This window comes from Chionomys nivalis, chromosome 13 (genome assembly GCF_950005125.1).
Source record: "Chionomys nivalis chromosome 13, mChiNiv1.1, whole genome shotgun sequence".
In the NCBI taxonomy this organism is placed as follows: domain Eukaryota; kingdom Metazoa; phylum Chordata; class Mammalia; order Rodentia; family Cricetidae; genus Chionomys; species Chionomys nivalis.
The window spans coordinates 40160193-40179588 of record NC_080098.1 but is presented as its reverse complement, the minus strand read 5'-3'; the positions used below and the strand labels follow the sequence as shown (position 1 = coordinate 40179588).

Below are 19396 nucleotides of genomic sequence, written 5' to 3'. Positions count from 1 at the left end.
AAATCTCTGTGGAAGGACCTGAGCATGAAAGAAGCCAGCAAGCTCAGCAACTATCTGGAGAAAAATGGTCCCGAAGAAAGGTCTCTATTTATGTACAAGGGCCCTGAGGCAGGGGCATGTCAGCAGTCATGTTCTGTTGGCATGTATTAATGAGGCAAGAAAGTGTAGGTGAGATTAAAGGCACAGCTAGTGGGAAGGACTCCCTCAGGGCTATGCAGAAAGCTTTTAAGTTTTGGTGTGATTCCGAGTAAGGGGAGAGGCCGCTGGAGAAGTGTGAAGAAGCCTTCTGACTTCCCCTTTGCAGATTACCCTGGCTGCTGAGCTGAGACAGACTACAGGAGAGGCAGGGGAGAAGAAGGAACTCTTGAGTTTGTTGGAAAGATTTGGGTGAAAGGTGATGTAGATTGTCAGTCATAGTGTAAATGGCAAGAATGAGTCTATCCCAGATTAATTATGTCTAATTAAAAATATTTATTTTATAAGTAATTCTTTGCTGACCATTTATAGAAATCTTACTAAAAATAAGGTAAAGAATTCCAATATTTACTTTGCCCAGATTTTTCGATTGTATTTTACTATATCAGTTTTTCACATTTTGAAAGTATATGTGTACTTCAACTTTTTGAATTAGTTTGAAGGTGAGTTGTATGGATATAGTTTTTTATTGTTAGCATATTTATAATATTGGTATAATTGTAAAATGATGGATTCTATTGTGACATTTTCTTACATGTATATTATGTACTTGCTAATATACACCCCATTTAACCGTCTCATTTCCTCTTGCTTTCTGGTAGTCTTTTCCTTTGCCCAAACTCTCACATTAGTGCATGTGTGTGTACATGTACGTATGTATGGTGCTTGCATGAATGAATGCATGCATGTGTATGCAGGTATGTATGCATGTGTGTGTGTGTTTAAAGCTAGATTTTGCAAAGGAAAGAAAGTATTTGTCTTCCAAGTCTGATTTACTTTGATTAACTTGGTGATCTCTCATTCCATTAATTTTCTTGCAAAATGACATGAATTCATACTCCTTTGTGGCTGAAAAATACAATTCTCCAAGTATTCTTACCACGTTTTCTTCATCCTGTCATTGAAGACCGTTCCCATATCTTGGCTATTGAGAATGCTGCAGTATCCTTGGCTATTCCTGCTTGCTGACTTCTATTGCATGTTCAGGAGTGACGAGGCAGAATATATGGCTGTCGAATTTTAGTTTTTTTAGAACTCCCAATACAGACTGATTCCATAGTGGCTGTGCTGATTTGTATTCTCATCAAGAATGTGTAATTGTTCTGCTTTCTCTGGTCATCTTGAGAATTTGTTATCCCTTATTTCCTTTAATTAGCCATTCTTACCGGAATAAGGTAGAGTCCCAGTGTTCTATGTGTATGTGCGTGCTTGTTTTCATTTTACATTTTCTCATTCTTTGAAATCAAATATAATTACACCATTTTCCCACTTCCCTTTCCTTCCTTTAACCCTTTGCAGGTCTCCCAAATTCATGACCTCCTTTGCTTGTTGTCACAGACACACACACACACACACACACACACACACACACACCCTGCACAGTCAGATTAACATTACTTATGTGTATAGTCCTCCTTGGAATAGCAGTGAGTCCATTTTCGATTGCTTTATTCAAGGCCTGGCAGTCATCACAGAATTCTTGCTTCTTCCTCAATTTTATCTCCGCTCCTTCAGTCTATACTGTCTCCTGCCCTTATCCACTGGAATGTTTACTGGTATCATCCATATTCAATTCACATTTGGACAGTCATGTTGGTGAAACTTTATGGGTATAGCTTCTGAAGTTACTAGGAGGCACAAACTCATTGACCCTCCGAGTCTTACAATCTTTCTATGCCCTCTTCCACGTGATACATTCACTCTCTATCTTTAACTTACAACTCTTCTTTTTAAACTGCTGTAACATTTTTCATATACATAGGGATTCTGCTAAGTAATTTATCTTCCCGTTTGTCTTCTACCACAAAGAAGAAAATTTAAATGCAGAGATGTGCTTTATTCGTTACAGAATCTGTGTTACCTACTATACAATAAACATGTAAAACGATATTATTTAACGACTAATGTAAGAGGTCTCAGTGTAGACCAATAGTTCCTAATCTGTCTGTAGATGGAAAGATGTCCTGGAAACAGGCTATGCACCCATGAGGATGAGGGATTGAATAACGTTACTTTGTAAGATTCTATAACATTTGTAGACTCCTATTTTGTAGGTTACTCAATATTGTTAGTTTATCATGTATTCCTTAAAAGACAGTCACAGAAACCACTTCCAATCTCACTTCTGATTTGAGGTAGTCCTGGTAAAATGGACAATGACCACACAGTCTGAGCCAGCTTGTGGCAAAGCATATGGAGGGAACTGGCAAGATACACGGAAGTTGGCTACAGCTGAGTTTCAGGCAAACCAACACAGGTGGAAGTTCAAGAAATCATGTACCAGCCCAGGAGAATTCTCATGCTCTAGTTGGATTGGGAGGTTGGGGAACTGGCTTAAGCTTACAAAAGTCAGTGGGTTCTGGTCTAGTATATCATACTAATAAGTGTATATAACGTTCATACGTAACAGGAGGCCAGGGCAAGCCCCTAACAGGAGAAATGGAATAATTTATGATGCAATTTGTACTTCTGTCTGGTTGTCTAGCATTCATTTGGAGTGCATAGGTAAAAGAAACAACCTGCAGGAATGAAGGGAATATTCTTGGATTGGTAGGCCTGGGAGCAGGATGAAGGTGAAAGAATTGGACCCTGAAAAGTAATATGTCTTGAAACTAAATTGAAACCAGATTGCGAAGAACATAAATGACAGGACAGGGTAGGCGCTCTGATTTCATTTTGCCCAACAAAAGAGATCAAGGAAGAACTTTCAAGGATGAACATGAGAGAGGGCAGAGGATTGGAGTTTGACACTAGGCTTCATGCTGGTCCTTGAGGGTCAATCAGAGCCAAAGAAGGGGTCCATCCATAGCCAGGACAGGCAGTCACTGCCCAGATAAAGAAGAGACTATACTCCTTGAACAGCTTTCTCATGGGACACACATGTGGCCTAACATCTGTGATCCTAATATCAGTTTCTGGTCTAGAGTAAATCATGAGTTCATTAAAAAAAGGTTCAATGACATCACCAGCATTCCTTCAGCATTCCTTCACCCATTCAGTTAACAGCGCATGCTCTGTTAGAACATTAAGCCAACGTTAAAAATAGTCAAAGTTAAAAACAAGGACACACATACAAAAAAACAAAACAAAACAAAACATACAGCTAAATTGAGAATTAATGGAACAAGGAAGGGATGACTATCAGACATATGCAGGTCTTTTGGAGAAGCTGTTGAGGATGCATATGGTTACAAGCAAGGACTTCTAGAGAAATGGCCCTAAGGACACGGTGGGACGTTCTGTTGGGGGTAGAGTCCAGGAGAAGAGAAAGCCTGGTGCAGAGGCCAGGGTGACATAGAAGAACTCCAGTGATCGTTGTACGTGTTGGTAGACAATCTCCATGGCTGCTGCTATTTCCAAGGAAGCAGGAATGACATCCCTTATCTTCCTGAAGAGCAACAGGGATCAGTTGCCACGTGGGCAAACAGTTTCCGTTTTATTAAACAGCAACCAACTAGGTACATAAATGAGTTCACAGCCTTTCCTGGAGTAAAGACCTGGACCGCGGAAGCTGCCATAACTGGTACCAGGCTTACAGGTGACGGCAGCCTTGTTGGCAGGGACCTTCAATCTGTCCTCCCCATTCCTTCTGTTTTAATCTTCTTCCTCCTTTTTCCCTGCTCTGTTCTCTTAACAAATTTTCTTTCTTTCATTAACTTATCGAATCACTACAGATATAGTAACTATACCCCCTTTTTTTCTGTAACATTCATGTGTGAGGTGATGTCTTGAGCTAACACAAACTACTACATCCCAAACACTCTATCCTGGGTGCCTTATAGGTCTGTTTCTTTGTCTTCCTCTTCAGAGTGTCTGTAGCCTGGATCTCATTCCCTATTCCTCTTGCATTTCCAATTCTAACAGGCAAATGTAGTGGAGAGCTAAGTATTTAGGAAGTCTGGATTCTAACAGAAGCATTCGCTTTGGTGGAGCTACTGCTCCTGTTACATCTTATCTACAGACACCGCTGTGTAAAGTAACGAGGCCTGCAAGATCGATATTCCCCACGGCTAACATCAAATTCCAGATGACTACTGTGACAGATTTCAATGTTTCTGCTTCAGTCTTGAGTGCTCAATTCTTGAATGCGATACTGATAGAAGTTGTTTGGCCCAACAAGCTATCATTTCTCCTTGATCAGAAAATGGTCTGTTTTGAATATATAACAGGGACATTTTCCTCATACAGGTGACTCTGTCACTCTTGGACTCTGCTGATATGGACATGCGCAGCCACGGCTGTAAGCTGCTCATTCATATGGGATAATGAATCCACCTTGCTGAGGAAAAGAAAAAGAGATAGAAAACTTCTAGGTTATTTAATTTAAAAGTCCCAGCATGCATCCCTACAATTACTTTATACTCTCTATAGGAAAACTACACACACAAACACACACATACACATGCGCACACAAACACACTATTTTTATTTCCACCCCCAAAAACAATGAGTTCTAACTTCTTTTGACCTCCCTTAATACCTGTGCTCTCAAAAGCCTTTATCAATTTATCATCTTCTTCCCTAGTTTGGTAATTGCTTGACTTTCAAAGGCTGGTAGTCAACTTGGGGATAGGTGCTCATTACATTGGCTGGAGTCATCTTCAAGACATCAGTAAAAGAATACATGCCTCAGAGAAAGAGGAAGAAAGTTTTCTTTGTTTTGTAAGAAACCACACACTAGACAGAAAGAGGTTTTAGCTTCTGTTTTCTCATTGTCTTACCCAGTTTCATCAGGCCTGGTGGCTGGGCAAGATATGAAGCAAGAGTGCACCCCCAGCAGGCCTACTGAGAGAGGCCAGGAGTAGCTTAGTGCGAGGGTCAGCCTCACTGAGAGCCCTGTGGCAGGATGGAGGAGCTGTACCATGGGTGAGGCCATCTGGACGTCTTCCACAATATCCTGATTAGCCGTGAGCAAAGCGTAAGTAGCGACAGAATCACAAACTGGCTAAAAGCTGGGTTGAGATTCAAATGCTAAATGGGAAAAGTTTGGGCACTGCAGCACTTGGAACAAGGCCAGAGTAGCCAGGGCACGGAGGGAGACTGGAGAACATTAAGAAGTCTATTCGCTTATGCAGCCATTAGATAACACACCTCCAAGCTGACAGTGCGTGACAGCGTACATAATTTATAAATTCAATTCATAGTAGAACTTTTACAAAGTCAGGAAACTAATCTCTGCATGTTGGAAGGCACCTCTATTTTGAGTAGAATTCAACAATTCTAAAACAGTCTTTCCTGTGCTACCAAAACACCCCAAACTACATTGGCATCTCAATCATCATGGGGTAGATTGGCTATTAAATGATCAGATGTGTCACCATGAGTAATCAAAAAACTCAAATAAAATAGAACATAGAGCTGTTGATACAGATTAATGGCGAATGCTTACTTAGCATGCATTAGGCCCTGGGCACAATCCCCAGCACCTAATTTAATGAAGTTAAATAAAATGCAGAATTTATTTGCCTGAATGTGTATCCAAGGGAATGAGTAAAGTAGGCAGGCCTCCTGAAGAGAGAACTCAAAGAATTAACCTAAGGAACATCTATTCTATACTGACCATTTTCTAACTCAGGGCTACAAATTAAAATTCTTCTGTAATGTTATGGATTCTAGAGTGAAAGACCACAATCCTGAAAGAGAAAATTTCTATAAAGTATGGCAGAGAAAAAAAATGGCTTTCTAAGAAAAGACTTGAGGTAAGTGTAGAACAGTGATTCTCAACCTTCCTAATGCTTCAACTCTTTAAAACAGTTCTTTATGTTGTGGTGACCCCCAACCTTAAAGTAATTTCATTGCTACTTTATAACTTCAATTTTGCTACTGCTGTGAATCATAATGTGTATTTTATATGCAAGATATGTGATATGTGTTGCCCCAATGGGGTCATGACCCTCAGGTTGAGAATCACTGGTCTGGAATATTAGCTAATGATACCTAGGACAATACTTTTGACTACTGTTGAAATGAATGAGGAGTAAAGTAATAAACTAAGCCTTGTGAAGACTGAATAACTGTTATGTGTCTTCCTTTGCAGAGATAGAAAGAGCCTTTGATGCAACCTAGATAAGAAACAAATGACAGATCAAATACTTGATTCTGGTCACATCTTGGTTAATAAACTAAAGAGTTTATGAAAGCTACTTACAGGACTATGGGGGGCCGGTTGCGGCCAGAGGGTGCATATCTCAAAGACAGCTGTGTCACTGAAAGTCAGCGCATGGGTAATGATTCACAGACACTGCTCAGCTGGAGCACTCTGAAGGACTTGCAGGCAGCTCAAGAGACTGGAGAGCCTCATCTCGTCTTCGCTGTCTATATAACCTGGGAGGGAAGCCTTGTGAATTCTGTAAGTTTTAGGATCTTCCTTAGGTTTGCAGATGTTTACTTCTTTCTCTAGTTTGCAATATTTAAACATGGGGGGAAATGATACACAGTGCAAGCCATGGTTCAAAATAATCTGTTACGGAGTTAAAGGTAATGCCTACTTTTAAGAACAGACATTATCTGGAAACTTTGCATAAAATTTAAATTCCAGAAATCAATATTAAATTACTAGATCTGAGAAAAGCTATGATCGTGTAACAGAAAAGCAAGAGAAATTTCATAGAAATAAATCTTAAATGGCAGTACCAAGGCTTTTAAAATAAGGTGATTAAAATGTTTAAGAGTTAGAAGAAAATACAAAGACAAAATAACATATGGAAATGTTTTATAAACAAAATAAAATTTATGAATCAGCATAAGCACAATCAAGAACTAAAAGTATTTCATGATGAACTCAGTCATTTTAATTGATGACACAGTGAATTATAAGAGAAGTGGACAAAAACAACTGAAAATATGCAGCTTGGAGAAGAGATGGAGAAAGCAGAGATAAGAGAAACAATGAAAATGTCTAGCATGAGTAAACTCTGAGGGGAAAGAATGAATTGGAACAAAATGGGGTCTCTAGGGTCAACGTTAACAATTTCCCTAAGGTAACCAAGAATGTCAGGCAACTCGTTTACGATGAAAAGAGAAATCTCAAGTAGGAAAATCAAAGAAAAACCCACAGACACGAGACTATGCCTAGCTCAAGGAAATCATCCACTTTGCATAAAGCTTAAGAAAAAAGATGAAAAGATGTACGATGTTAGCAGATGCGAGAGCTGCATGAATGGTCAAAGCGCCAAAAGTGAAAGCTCGAATACAGGACACAAGACACTGGAAGAAAGCATTAAAATATGCTGCTATGCCATGGAAATGTCCCTTCAAATGAAGATGAAATGGAGACGTTTTCAGATGCACCCACACACAAAAACTAAGAACTCTTAGTCTTTCACTAAAAGAAATGCTAAATGGAGTTTTCAAGTGGAAGGAAATTTACCTTAGATGGAAACCAGGAGAAGCATGAAGAGATCACAAGCTATGGATAAAGAAACTGAGTAGATAAATACAAATACGGAGGAAACAGTTAAAGTAATATTGAATGAATACGTATGTAGAATTTGATTCTTACACATATGAGATGATTGCAGCCAGAGCCAATGGATGAGGTCAAACAGACATGAGAGCCGCTGTGCCCAGAGGGCCATAAGGAAACCAGGTTCCTGGCATTAGAGTGTTGCAGTTTTTGAGAAGCAAGGACAGTTCTCAGCCCAGGTGCTTCTGATATCAGACACTCAACAGTGACCAGACTTCAACCTGAAGCAGTGACTTCTTGTTTCATACCAACAAAACTGAAAAACCTTCAGACACCCGTGGGAGTAGGCAGTGGGGAAGTGAGCTTTATTAAGGGAAGTTGACGAAAAGTGAGAAAGTAAGGAAAACAAAGGGCTACTCCCAAGGAAGGAAGGGTCGGAGCTGGTTCATTTCTGGGTCTCTTGAAGCTTTCTGGTAGAAACTGGACAAAGGCAGATGGACCTTCTGTTGAGACTGTGGGGCTGGACCCCTTCAGCCTAAAAACCCATCTTTTAATTTGATTTTGAACTGTTTTACTCCCTTTACATTCAATAATACTTATAATGGGTGTTTAATATGTCACCTTGAAAGCTGAGATCCAGGACTTATAGTAGCAGAAGTCTGCCACAACGTCCTTAGAGCAAATGGATCAAGCCACTGCCATATTACCAGATGAACTGATGCTTTTGTATACTGCCGTTCATCATTGGGCAGCTCTTGTTTCCAGCAGCAGTCACATTCAGGAGCTATGGCTTCAGAAAGTCTATGACAGTGAAGGAAGCAAGGAAGAGTGAGCATGTGCAGAGTGAACCACTCTATAGATTCTTGGTCATGCCCACCTCCTGCTCTTGGAGCTATAGAGAGGGCCTACAGGCTGTCTTATCTAAATTCCATCTTACAATATACTGCACAGCTGTGAGCCTACAGCGAGAGTAAATAACTCAATATAATATTGTCCTGGCACACGGGAATCATTTGACACTTGCTTCTGATGATTGAAAGGCAATGATCATGGAAGTTTATGAAGAAATTGATCAAGTGACACACCACTGGCTTTCCTCTTTTCTTTCAGGATTAGTCTCACTAAACTAACAGCTGGAGGAAATGGTGAGCAGATGTGTTGGAGGCATGTCCATGCTTGACTCAGATGGAAGCAAGATCATTTCTACTCGCTAGCACTGCCCTTTTACAGAGGAAAAGTGAAGGCAAGTGGTGAGATTATGCACTATAACACAGAAACCTTCTCACAGCTTACAGGGAAATATGGTTAAGTGGGCCACAGCTTTCTGAAAGTGTGTTCTGTGCTCAAAAAAAGTGTGTTCTGTGATATGGAGTTAGGATATCATTGTGTTTTAATTGAGGTAAAGGAAATACTTGGGCATTGGTCATTTTACGTGTATAGTTCAATGATGATATCACTCATCCATCATCCCAGCGTTCTCTTAAAAGCCCAACAAGTTGGGCTACATGTACCTGTTTTCTCTCACATTTATTTTGAATTTTCTAGGAAAAGAAATCATACAACATACAACCTTTATGGTATGGTGTATCACTACATTTTCTCAACTTTTCATAAACTATTATTTCTCTAGAAAACATTTTTAGAGATTGTTTTTTCTAATTGTCTTCCATGTTCCTCTGAATATTTATTATATCGGTGTGTCTGTTTAGTCACTGTGCACATTTCTCTGCTTGATACATAGAATAATATTTTTTTACTTCATTAAATTTTTTGTGCCTTTAGAAGCACCACCACCTCACTGAGAATATACATGGTTTATACAAACCTTTTGAGATTCATCAACATTGTGTATATAATTTGGCTTAATAATAGGTTTATAATTTGGGTAAGAATACATTGTTTGAAGAGGTGTTCAGAAAAGCATTAGGAGCAATTGCAAATGTGTTACAAATGTCAGCAACCCAGAGAATAATTGCATTATGTTCCTGTTCGGTTCCAGTTTTCCTAATATCAGTAAACAAATGTCTTGGATGTCATCATTACTATGCAGCTCTTTAAGTCAGAGTTCTAGGCTTGAGTTCTTCTCTTTTAACCAGCAAAATCCAGGCACAGTAATCTAAGGAGTACTGGATTTTTAAAAAGAAGTTTTATTAATTCTTCTAGAATTTTACACACTGGATTTAAGGATATTATTGATCTTTTGAGATGAGAAGTCATTGCAAGATTTAAATAGGAAATTGGTCATGACTTGTGTAGTGAAAAATGAAAGATTCAAAAATTCTTACTGATATCTAATGGAGAATGTGGAGGACTGAAGAAAAGGCTTCCCACTTAAGAGCACTGGCTGCTCTTCCCGAGGACCCAGGTTCAATTCCCAGCACCCATCCGGGACTTCAGTTCCAGGGGATCTGGCATGCTCTTCTGGCCTCCAAGCACTCATGTGGTGCATATACACAGATGCAGGCAAAACTATCATATACATAACATAAAATAAATAATAAAAATAAGACTTTGGAGAATTAATTAGAGAGGACTAGGTACTCAAAGAGGCTTTTTTTGTTCAAGAGTCCAAAAAAGTATTCGGAGTGAGTCTTTTTAAATTTGCAAGTCATGTAAAGGTAGAAGATGAAAGACTTGGGAGGCATGTCACATTTCAGTGGAGGAACTCACCCAAGGTCTCACAGAGGATGATGTTAAAATTATGAGAAAAGCGGGTAAGGGTTTGTATAGTTATTTACTGCTTCGACTTCCCTGAGCTTTCGTCAAACTAGCAAGCATTCTCAAGGAGTTGATTATGAATATCCTTGAGTCATTTGCTCTTTACTGAGAAGGACTTAGAGAAATAGAACCATGCTCAAAATATTTTCCATCACTTCACCAGTCACTCAGCCTTCCAGGTGTCTCTGAGGGTAGAATCCTCATGATTAAATCCTGATGCCTTTGCGAAAAGAGGGAGAGAGGTTAGAAAAGGTACATGCTATTCACAGCCCCTGGGTTCTACTACCTCCCTACAGCACAGTCAGCTAGTGTGGCCTCTTGACCTTGAGCTATCAGAACTGTGAACCAAAATGAACGCCCTTCTAAATTCAGTTTGTGGTATCGTGCTACAATAAATATCAAGCAGACTAATGAAATGGCTTGGTGTTTTAGGTGTAGCGACTACAAATATGAAGGCAGTATTATCTTCATTCTGTAAGCATAGAAGTCTAATACCATGAAAACAGATAAACTACAGAGCCACCTTCTCAGTGTACTAGAAGAGCTGTGGACAACGGTCAGGAAGTTCGTCCAGGTACATTGGTGTTTTTGCTTTTGCAGGCAATGTTGAAAGAATGGACAAACAAAATACCTCCGAGAGTTCCTCTTGTGATCACATAGTGGCCCATCATTTGATCCCGCTTTACTTCCTAGTGCTCATTGGCGGCCTGGTAGGTGTCATCTCCATCCTGTTCTTGCTGGTGAAAATGAACTCACGTTCAGTGACCACCATGGCAGTCATTAACCTAGTGGTGGTCCATGGGTTATTCCTGCTGACTGTGCCTTTCCGTGTGGCATACCTCATCAAGGGGACTTGGACATTTGGATTGCCTTTCTGCAAGTTTGTGAGTGCCATGCTGCATATCCACATGTACCTCACCTTCCTCTTCTACGTGGTGATCCTGGTCATCAGGTACCTCATCTTCTTCAAGCGCAGAGACAAAGTAGAATTCTATAGAAAACTGCATGCAGTTGCTGCCAGTACTGCTATGTGGCTTTTGGTGATTGTCATTGTGGTACCCCTGGTGGTTTCTCAGTATGGAAATAATGAAGAATACAATGAACAACACTGCTTTAGATTCCATAAAGAACTTGTCCGTGATTATGTACAAGTTGTCAACTATATGATAGTCATTATTGTCATAACCATTGCAATGGTTCTCTTGGGTATCCAAGTCTTCATCACACTGTCCATGGTGCGGAAGCTTCGCCACTCCTTACTATCCCACCAGGAGTTCTGGGCTCAATTGAAAAATCTGTTTTTTATAGGCATAATCTTCATTTGTTTTCTTCCCTACCAGTTCTTTAGGATTTATTACTTGTATGCAGTGACACATTCCAAGAACTGTGAAGACAAAGTTGCATTTTACAACGAAATTTTCTTAAGCACAACAGCAATCAGCTGCTATGATTTACTGCTCTTTGTCCTTGGAGGAAGCCACTGGGTTAAGCAAAAGATTATTGACCTATGGAATTGCCTTTTATGCCGTTAGCCAAACTACAGTGTTTATTACTTTCTGTTGGGAATAAGAATAAGCAAGGAAGGTAAGAATGGCTTTGCATTGCTTGATCAAAACCTTGCCTTGGCCCAGACAAAGAAAAGGGCTAAAAATTATCTAAGTGCTCTCTGTAGTTTGTAAAAGATGTCCTTGCAAAAATGAGTTGTGGTAAACCTATGTGGAATTGCAGTTGTGACTGCTTAGCCAAACCAGAAAACATAGGTCTGCTGGATGCTGGAGTTTTATTAGGGCCTGGTGACTTCCATGGGTTTGAAACATGGTTCCCCTCTCCAGGCTTTTTGCGGCAACTCGGTAAAGAAGAGTTATTTTCATCCCACTTCTCCTTCCCAAGGTTAACCCTGGTCATCAAACAGCTTCAAATGGAAACAACTCTGTTGTTTAACAGACAAGTTGATACAGTCAACACACACACACACACACACTCACATTCTGACAAAACAATCAGAAAAATGGAGGAGTAAGAAACTTTTCTGTATCATCCTAACTTTGGAGGAAATGTCTAAACTTCTGCGTTAATAAGTTTTTCTATCTTTGCCCTTCTAAAGGTTATGTTAAAGGACATGGGTAATGAACTACCATCAGTCACACTGTCTGAAAATTCTTCGTAACCTTATTAAGATGCCTAAGTAATGGTGAAAGTCCTGCTCACAGTGAAATGAACAGCAATGCAGGATAATCAACCTTGTTTTCTTTTCTTGTTCTTTGAAATAATTTTTATGTCTTTGGCCACAGTTAATGCATTTTTCCCCATTTGAAGATAAAACGTTATACTGTATTCTTTAAGTTCACTCCAGTCTTAAAATTATATATTTTAAATAAATAAAACCTATATTTTTGAGCAAAAAGAACTCTGAGGGAAAATATAGAATTGTCCTTGTTAGAATATATGAAATTAGAATGTATTAAGAGAGCTTTGAGCTTTAGAAAACATTTGGAAATGAATGTATAAATATTCTGGGAAGTATTACCATTCCATCCTTTACAATATTAAATCATATGATAGCTTCACCAGATTCTTAGTAGTGTTTTGCAATTTGGTTCATAATTTGTGACATACGGCATATTTAACTGCATTAAACTTTTATTTGAAGAACAATTCCTGACTGAGTTCACATACAGGCTTATGTTTGGAGTTAATTGCCTTTGGTTTCGTTTTGCCTTTTCCTCTTATTCATGCTCATGCCTCCCTCAGTCTCACGATCTGAGAGTTTTCAGGGCACTGACCACGTCCATATTTAAGGCTTCGGAAACCTGAAGTCATTAGTGGTCTGAGCAGGACAGGAGAGTCCCAGGGCGCTTTTTCCCAGAAGGGACATCCTGACATCTACAAGCCTTTTCCTTAGTTGCTGCTGTTCCATGGATCCCAGCTTCTTCTGAGGGACAAGCAGTGCCCTGGGAGGCTCTGGTTTCGGTGAAATTACCAAAGCATAACAGCTAATCCTAAAGAAAAATATGTAGCAATCATTGCCAATGTGACTGTTTCTAACTTTTTCTCTTGAAAATTTCAACTCTCCATTCCCATCTCCCCTTTAAAAACATTTCTTCCATTTATTACTTGTTTTCTGTTCTCATTTATTTTCTAAGTTTTTTCCCTCACTTTGACTCATAAAGTTTGGAAAATCATTGCTTATACCCATAAACATTTTCAGGAAATTTGTAACATCCACAAAACGAATAAGAAAACAAAGATAGAATAAAATATTTAGAATAAGCTTTCCTTGAGAGAGTTTCCTACGGGCTTTCTCCTTGTGGATACTGTAAGTATAGACTGTACATCATACTTTTATAGAGTGGATTATATCTTTTAGACTTTAGATATGCTGATGCAAAGCAGTTACGTTTTTCTCAATATTATAATAAGGGGCCCATCTATTTCTATTGGTCTATATATAGAATTGTTATCTAGAGTATAGAAATGCAACATTCTGTAATTTCTAATACCTTGTTTACTGGGTTTCACAAAATAAATGAAATGTTTTCAAGTTGCCTAGTCTTTTGATTTAGTTAATATAAAAATGGATGCTACAAGTGAATGGGAAGTGACATTAGTCTCAAAAGCCTCTAGTAGTAGGATCTGATGGTAAGATTGGAAACTAATTAAACATTTGACCGCACATTAAAAAGAATCATCTTGTCTTGCTGTATAGTTGAATAATCTTCCAGACATGTAGGAAGTGGCACATACATGGGTAATTATTGGAGCCAATGGACTTTATTCAGTTTTCATAAGCACATTTTTTAGTTTATATTTTAAAAACAATCTTTTCTCATTTTACATACCTATCCACTTTCCTCCTGCTCTCCCTACCTTCCCCTCTACCCTACCTCATCCATTCCTCAGAGAGGGTAAGGCTTCCATAAGGTGTCAACAATGTCTAATATATTAATTTGGGGCAGAAACAAGGCCCTCCCCACTATATTTAGGCTGAGCAAAGTATCTCTCCAAAAAGAATGGACTCCAAAAAGTCAGTTCAAGCACTAGGGATAAGTTCTGGTCCCACTGCCAGGGGCCCCACACACTACCCAAGCCACACAACTGTCACCCATATCCAGAGTGCCTAGTTTGGTCCTATACAGGACCCTCATCATCAGTCTGGAGTCAGTGAGTTCCCGTTAGCTCAGGCCAGCTGTTTATATGGGTATCCCCATCATGATCTTAACCCCTTTGCTCATATTAGTGTTCCTCCCTCTCTTTGACTGAACTTTGGGAGCTTGACACAGTGCTTTGCTGTGCATCAGTTGCTGGATGAAGGTTTTATTATGACAGTTAAGGTAGTCATCAATCTGACTGCATGGGAAGACCAGTTTAGGCACCCTCTCCACTATTGCTTAGGGTCTATGCTGAGGTCATCCTTGTGGATTCCCAGGGATTTCCCTGGTGCCAGGTTGCACGCTAGGCCCATAAAGACTCCTACAATCAAGATATCTCTATCATTGCTCTTCCTCTCTGTCCTTCCCTCATCTCGACACATCCTGTTCCCTCATGTTCTCCTCCCCGCTTCCTCCTCTCCACCTGCCCTTGTACCCTCCCTTCTCTCCCCCCTCCGCCATACTCCCAATTTTTTCAGGAGATCTTGTCTATTTCCCCTTCCCCAAGTGATCCATGTATGCCTCTCTTAGGGTTCTCCTTGTTATTTAGCTTCTCTGGGATCATGGACTATAGGCTGGCTATCCTTCAGTTTATGTGTAATATTCACTTATGAGTGAGTACATACCGTGTTTGTCCTTCTGTGTCTGGGTTACCTCACTCAGATTTTTTTCTAGTTCCATCCATTTGCATGCAAATTTCAAGATGTCATTGTTTTTTTACTGCTGAGTAGTAGTCCATTGTGTAAATTCTTTGGTTGAGGGGCGTCTAGGTTATTTCCAGGTCCTGGCTATTATGAACACAGTTGGGAAAAAATGTCCTTGTGGTATGAGTGTGCACTTTTTGGGTATATGCCCAAGAATGGTATTGCTGGGTCTCGAGGTAGATTGATTCATAACTTTCTGAGAAACCGCCCATACTGCTTTTCAAAGTGGTTGTTCAAATTTGTACTCCCACTCTTAGTACTCTTAGTACATGGAGGAGTGTTCCCCATAGTCCACATCCTTTTCAGCCTAAGCTATCATTGGTGTTTTTGATCTTAGTCATTCTGACTGGTGTAAGATGATATCTCAGAGTCATTTTGATTTGCATTTTCCTGGTGGCTAAGGACATTGAGCAGTTCTTTAAGTGTCTTTTGGTCATTTGAGATTCTTCTTGGACTATTTGGTATTTTAATATCTAGTTTCTTGAGTGCTTTATATATTTTGGAGATCAGTACTCTGTTCGATGTGGGATTGGTAAAGATCTTTTCCCATTCTGTAGGCTTCTGTTTTGTCTTATTGACTGTGTCCTTTGCTTTACAAAAGCTTCTCAGTTTCAGGAGGTCCCATTTATGTTTTGTTGCTCTCAGTGTCTGTGCTACTGGGGTTATATAAAAGTATGTCTATTTTGTTGATTTTCTCAAAAAAACAGCTTTCAGTCTCATTGATTCTTTGTGTTTCTTTTCTTTATTTCTGTTTTATTGATTTCAGCTTTCAATTTGATTATTTCCTGTCTTCTACTCCTCCTGGGTGCATCTCCTTCTTTTTGTTCTAGAGCTTTCAGGTGTGTTGTTAATTCACTAGTGTGAGCTTTCTCTATTTTCTTTGTGTGGACACTTAGTGCTATGAACTTTCCTCATAGCACTGTTTTCATAGTGTCCTATAAATTTGTGTATGCTGGGCCTTCATTTTCGTGAATTCTAGGAAGTCTTTAATTTCTTTATTTCTTCTTTGACCCAGGGGGTGATTCAATTGAGCATTGTTCAATTTCCATGAGTTTGTAGACTTTCTGCAATTAGTGTTGCTGAATTCTAACTTTAAGCTATGGTGATCTGATAAGATACAGGGGATTACTTCAATTTTTTTTTATCTGTTGAAGTTTGTTTTGTTGCCGAGTATGTGGACAATTTTAGAGGTTCTGAGAAGAAGGTATATTCTTTTGTATTTGGGTGAAATGTTCTAAAGATGTCTATTAAATTTGAGTCATGATATCGGTTTGTTCTCTTATTTCTCTGTTAAGTTTCCATCTAACAAACTTGTCCATTGTTGGGAGTGGGATGTTGAAGTCTCCTACTATTAGTGTGTGAGGTTTGATTTAAGCTTTAGCAATGTTTCTAAACATATATGGGTGCTCTTGTATTTGGGGAATAGATGTTCAGGATTGAGACTTCATTTTGATGGATTTTCCCTGTGGTGAGTATAAAGTGTCCTTCTCCATCTCTTCTGAATGATTTTAGTTTGAAGTTTATTTTGTTAGATATTAGAATAGCTACACCCACTTGTTTCTTAGGTCCATTTGATTGAAAAATCTTTTCCCAACTCTTTAATCTGAATTAATGTCTGTCTTTGAGATTGAGGTATGTTTCTTGTATGCAGCAGAAAAATGGATCCCGTTTTTGTATCCATTCTGTTAACCTGTGTCTTTTTATGTGTGAATTGAGTTCATCAATATTAAAAGAAATTAATGATCAGTGATTGTTAATTCTTATTATTTTTTGGTGGTAGTATTTGTGTGTTTCCCTCCTTTGGGGTCTGCTGGTGTGAGGTTATCTGTTCCTGTGTGTTTGTGGGTGCCACTAATGTCCTTGGGTTCGAGTTTTCCTTCTAGTATTTTCTGTAAGGTTGGATTTGTGGATAGGTATTATTTAAATTTTGTTTTGTCATGGAATATCTTGGTTACTCCATCTATGGTGATTGAAAGTTTTGTTGGGGATAGTAGTCTGGGCTGGCATTTGTGGTCTCTTAGTGTCTGCAATACATCTGTCCAGGGCCTTCTGACTTTTAGAATTTCCATTGAGTTGGGTGTATTTCTAATAGGTCTACCTTTACTTGACCTTTTTCTTGTGACTTTTAATATTCTTTCTTTATTCTTTATGTTCAGTGTTTTGATTATTATATGGTGAAAGGACTTTTTTTTGCCCAGCCTATTTGGTATTTGGAAGTTTCTTGTACATGTATTGGCATATCCTTCTTTAGGTTGGGAAAGTTTGCTTCTATAATTTTGTTGAATATATTTTCTGTGTCTTTGAGCTGGAATTCTTTGTAGCAGGAGACTGCTTGTTTGTTCCCAACTGACCAGACCACGAAATAACCACTCAGAAACTATATTTGCAATACTGTTTGGCTAGTATCTTAAACATATTGCTAGCTAGCTCTTATATCCTAAACTAACCCATTTCTATTAATCTGTGTATCATCACGTAGCTGTGGCTTACCAGGTAAAGTTCCAGCTTGTCTGTCTCTGGCGAAGGTTGCATGGCTTCTTTCTGACTCCACCTTCTTTCTCCCAGCATTCAGTTTAGTTTTTCCACCTAGCTCTATTCTGCTAAGTCACTGGCTGAAACAGCTTTATTCATTAACCAATAAAAACAACACATATACAGAAGGACTTCCCACACCAGTTCTTCTCCTTCTTCTGTCCCTATTATTCTTAGGTTTGGTCATTTTATGGTATCCCAAATTTCCTGGATGTTTTATGTTAAGGATTTTTTTTTTTTTTTGGATTTTAACATTTTCTTTGACCAATAAATCTATTTCCTCTACTGTGTCTTCAACTCCTGAGATTCTTTCTTCCATCTCTTGTAATCTGTTGGTTATGATTGCATTCGTAGTCCCTGTTTGTTTATCCAGCTTTTCCATTTTTAGAATCCCCTCAGTATGTGTTTATTGTCTCTATTTCAATTTTCAAGTCTTGAACTGTTTGAACTGTTTGCTTCACCTGTTTGATTGTTTTTTCTTGGGTTTCTTGGCTTTCCTTAAGAGATTCATTAATTTCTTCCATGTTTTGTTTGTCTTTTCCTCTGTTTCTTTAAGGGAATTTTTCATTTCCTCTTTAACAATCTCTAGCATCTTCATAAAGTTATATTTAAGGATGTTTTCTTTTGCTTCTTCTAGGTTAGGATGCTCTGGTTTTCCTTTTGTAGGACCACTAGGTTTATGTGTTGCCATAATGCTCTTTAGGTTGTTGAATATATTCTTTGGTGCCTACCCATCTCCCTCACCAATTGATGCAGCTGGGGCCTGTGGTTCAGGCGGTCACTTTTCCTCCTGGTGCTGGTAGTTGCTGATGTGGCTCTGGGGGTTCCTTTCCAGGCTTAATCAGGGCCAAGGCTCAGGTGGTTGTAGGTATAGGTGGGATGGTTGCAAATGTGGGGAGGCTGCTTTGGGGTCTTCAACTGGGAGCCCAGCCACTCACCTTTCCAGAGGCAGTCAGTCCAATGCTCTTGTATTCATTGATGAGGTAGGGGATGGTTGCAGGTATGGGGAAGCTGCTCTCAGGTTTCTAGGACTTCACTGGGGTGGAGGTGGGGCATGGGATGTATCACCAGGGGCTATGGTCTAGAGAGCTTGGCTTTCCAGTTGGGAACCTAGACACTCACCTCTCCAGGGGCAGTTAGAGCCAAGGCTCCTGTGGTCAGAGGTGGTTGTGGGTGTGGGAAGGCTGCTCCCAGGTCTCTGGGGCTTTGCTGGGTGGAGGTGAGGTGTGGCATAAGCACATTTTTTGACTCAAATTTTTGAAACCACATTATCATAAATATCAAGGAAAGATGAACTTTACTAAGAGTTGTCTATTATTTTTTAAAAGATAACATGATTAACAAGCAAGACCATTTATGACATTAAAATACAACACCACTTTAATCCCAGCACTCGGGAGGCAGAGGCAGGCGGATCTCTGTGAGTTCGAGACCAGCCTGGTCTACAAGAGCTAGTTCCAGGACAGGCTCCAAAGCTACAGAGAAACCCTGTCTCGAAAAACCAAAAAAAAAAAAAAAAAAAAAAAAAAAAAATAAATAAATAAATAAATAAATAAATAAAATACAACACCACACTATCATAAATGATCATTTTTACTGTTGTGTTCAGGTGTGGATTATATATCAATATATAAGTCGCCAATATCAAGTTGCCTCATTTTGTCTCTATTGTTAATACACACTAAAATACATTT

The 19396-nt window shown here is 39.2% G+C and overlaps 1 protein-coding gene and 1 long non-coding RNA gene across 2 annotated transcripts in view; both read left to right on the top strand.

The window, feature by feature from the left end:
• LOC130885434 (uncharacterized) overlaps positions 1 to 8837 on the top strand; it is a 44754-nt gene extending 35917 nt beyond the window's left edge. The window contains exon 3 of the long non-coding RNA XR_009058173.1: positions 8711 to 8837. This is a non-coding gene — a long non-coding RNA (uncharacterized LOC130885434). The remainder of the gene's footprint in view (positions 1 to 8710) is intronic.
• Positions 8838 to 10756: 1919 nt separating this feature from the next.
• On the top strand, positions 10757 to 13779 carry LOC130885959 (probable G-protein coupled receptor 141). Its single transcript, XM_057787824.1, has one exon. It carries the CDS (start codon positions 10933 to 10935, stop codon positions 11848 to 11850), a length of 918 nt encoding a protein of 305 aa, XP_057643807.1. The 5' UTR covers positions 10757 to 10932; the 3' UTR covers positions 11851 to 13779.
• Positions 13780 to 19396: the final 5617 nt, after the last annotated feature.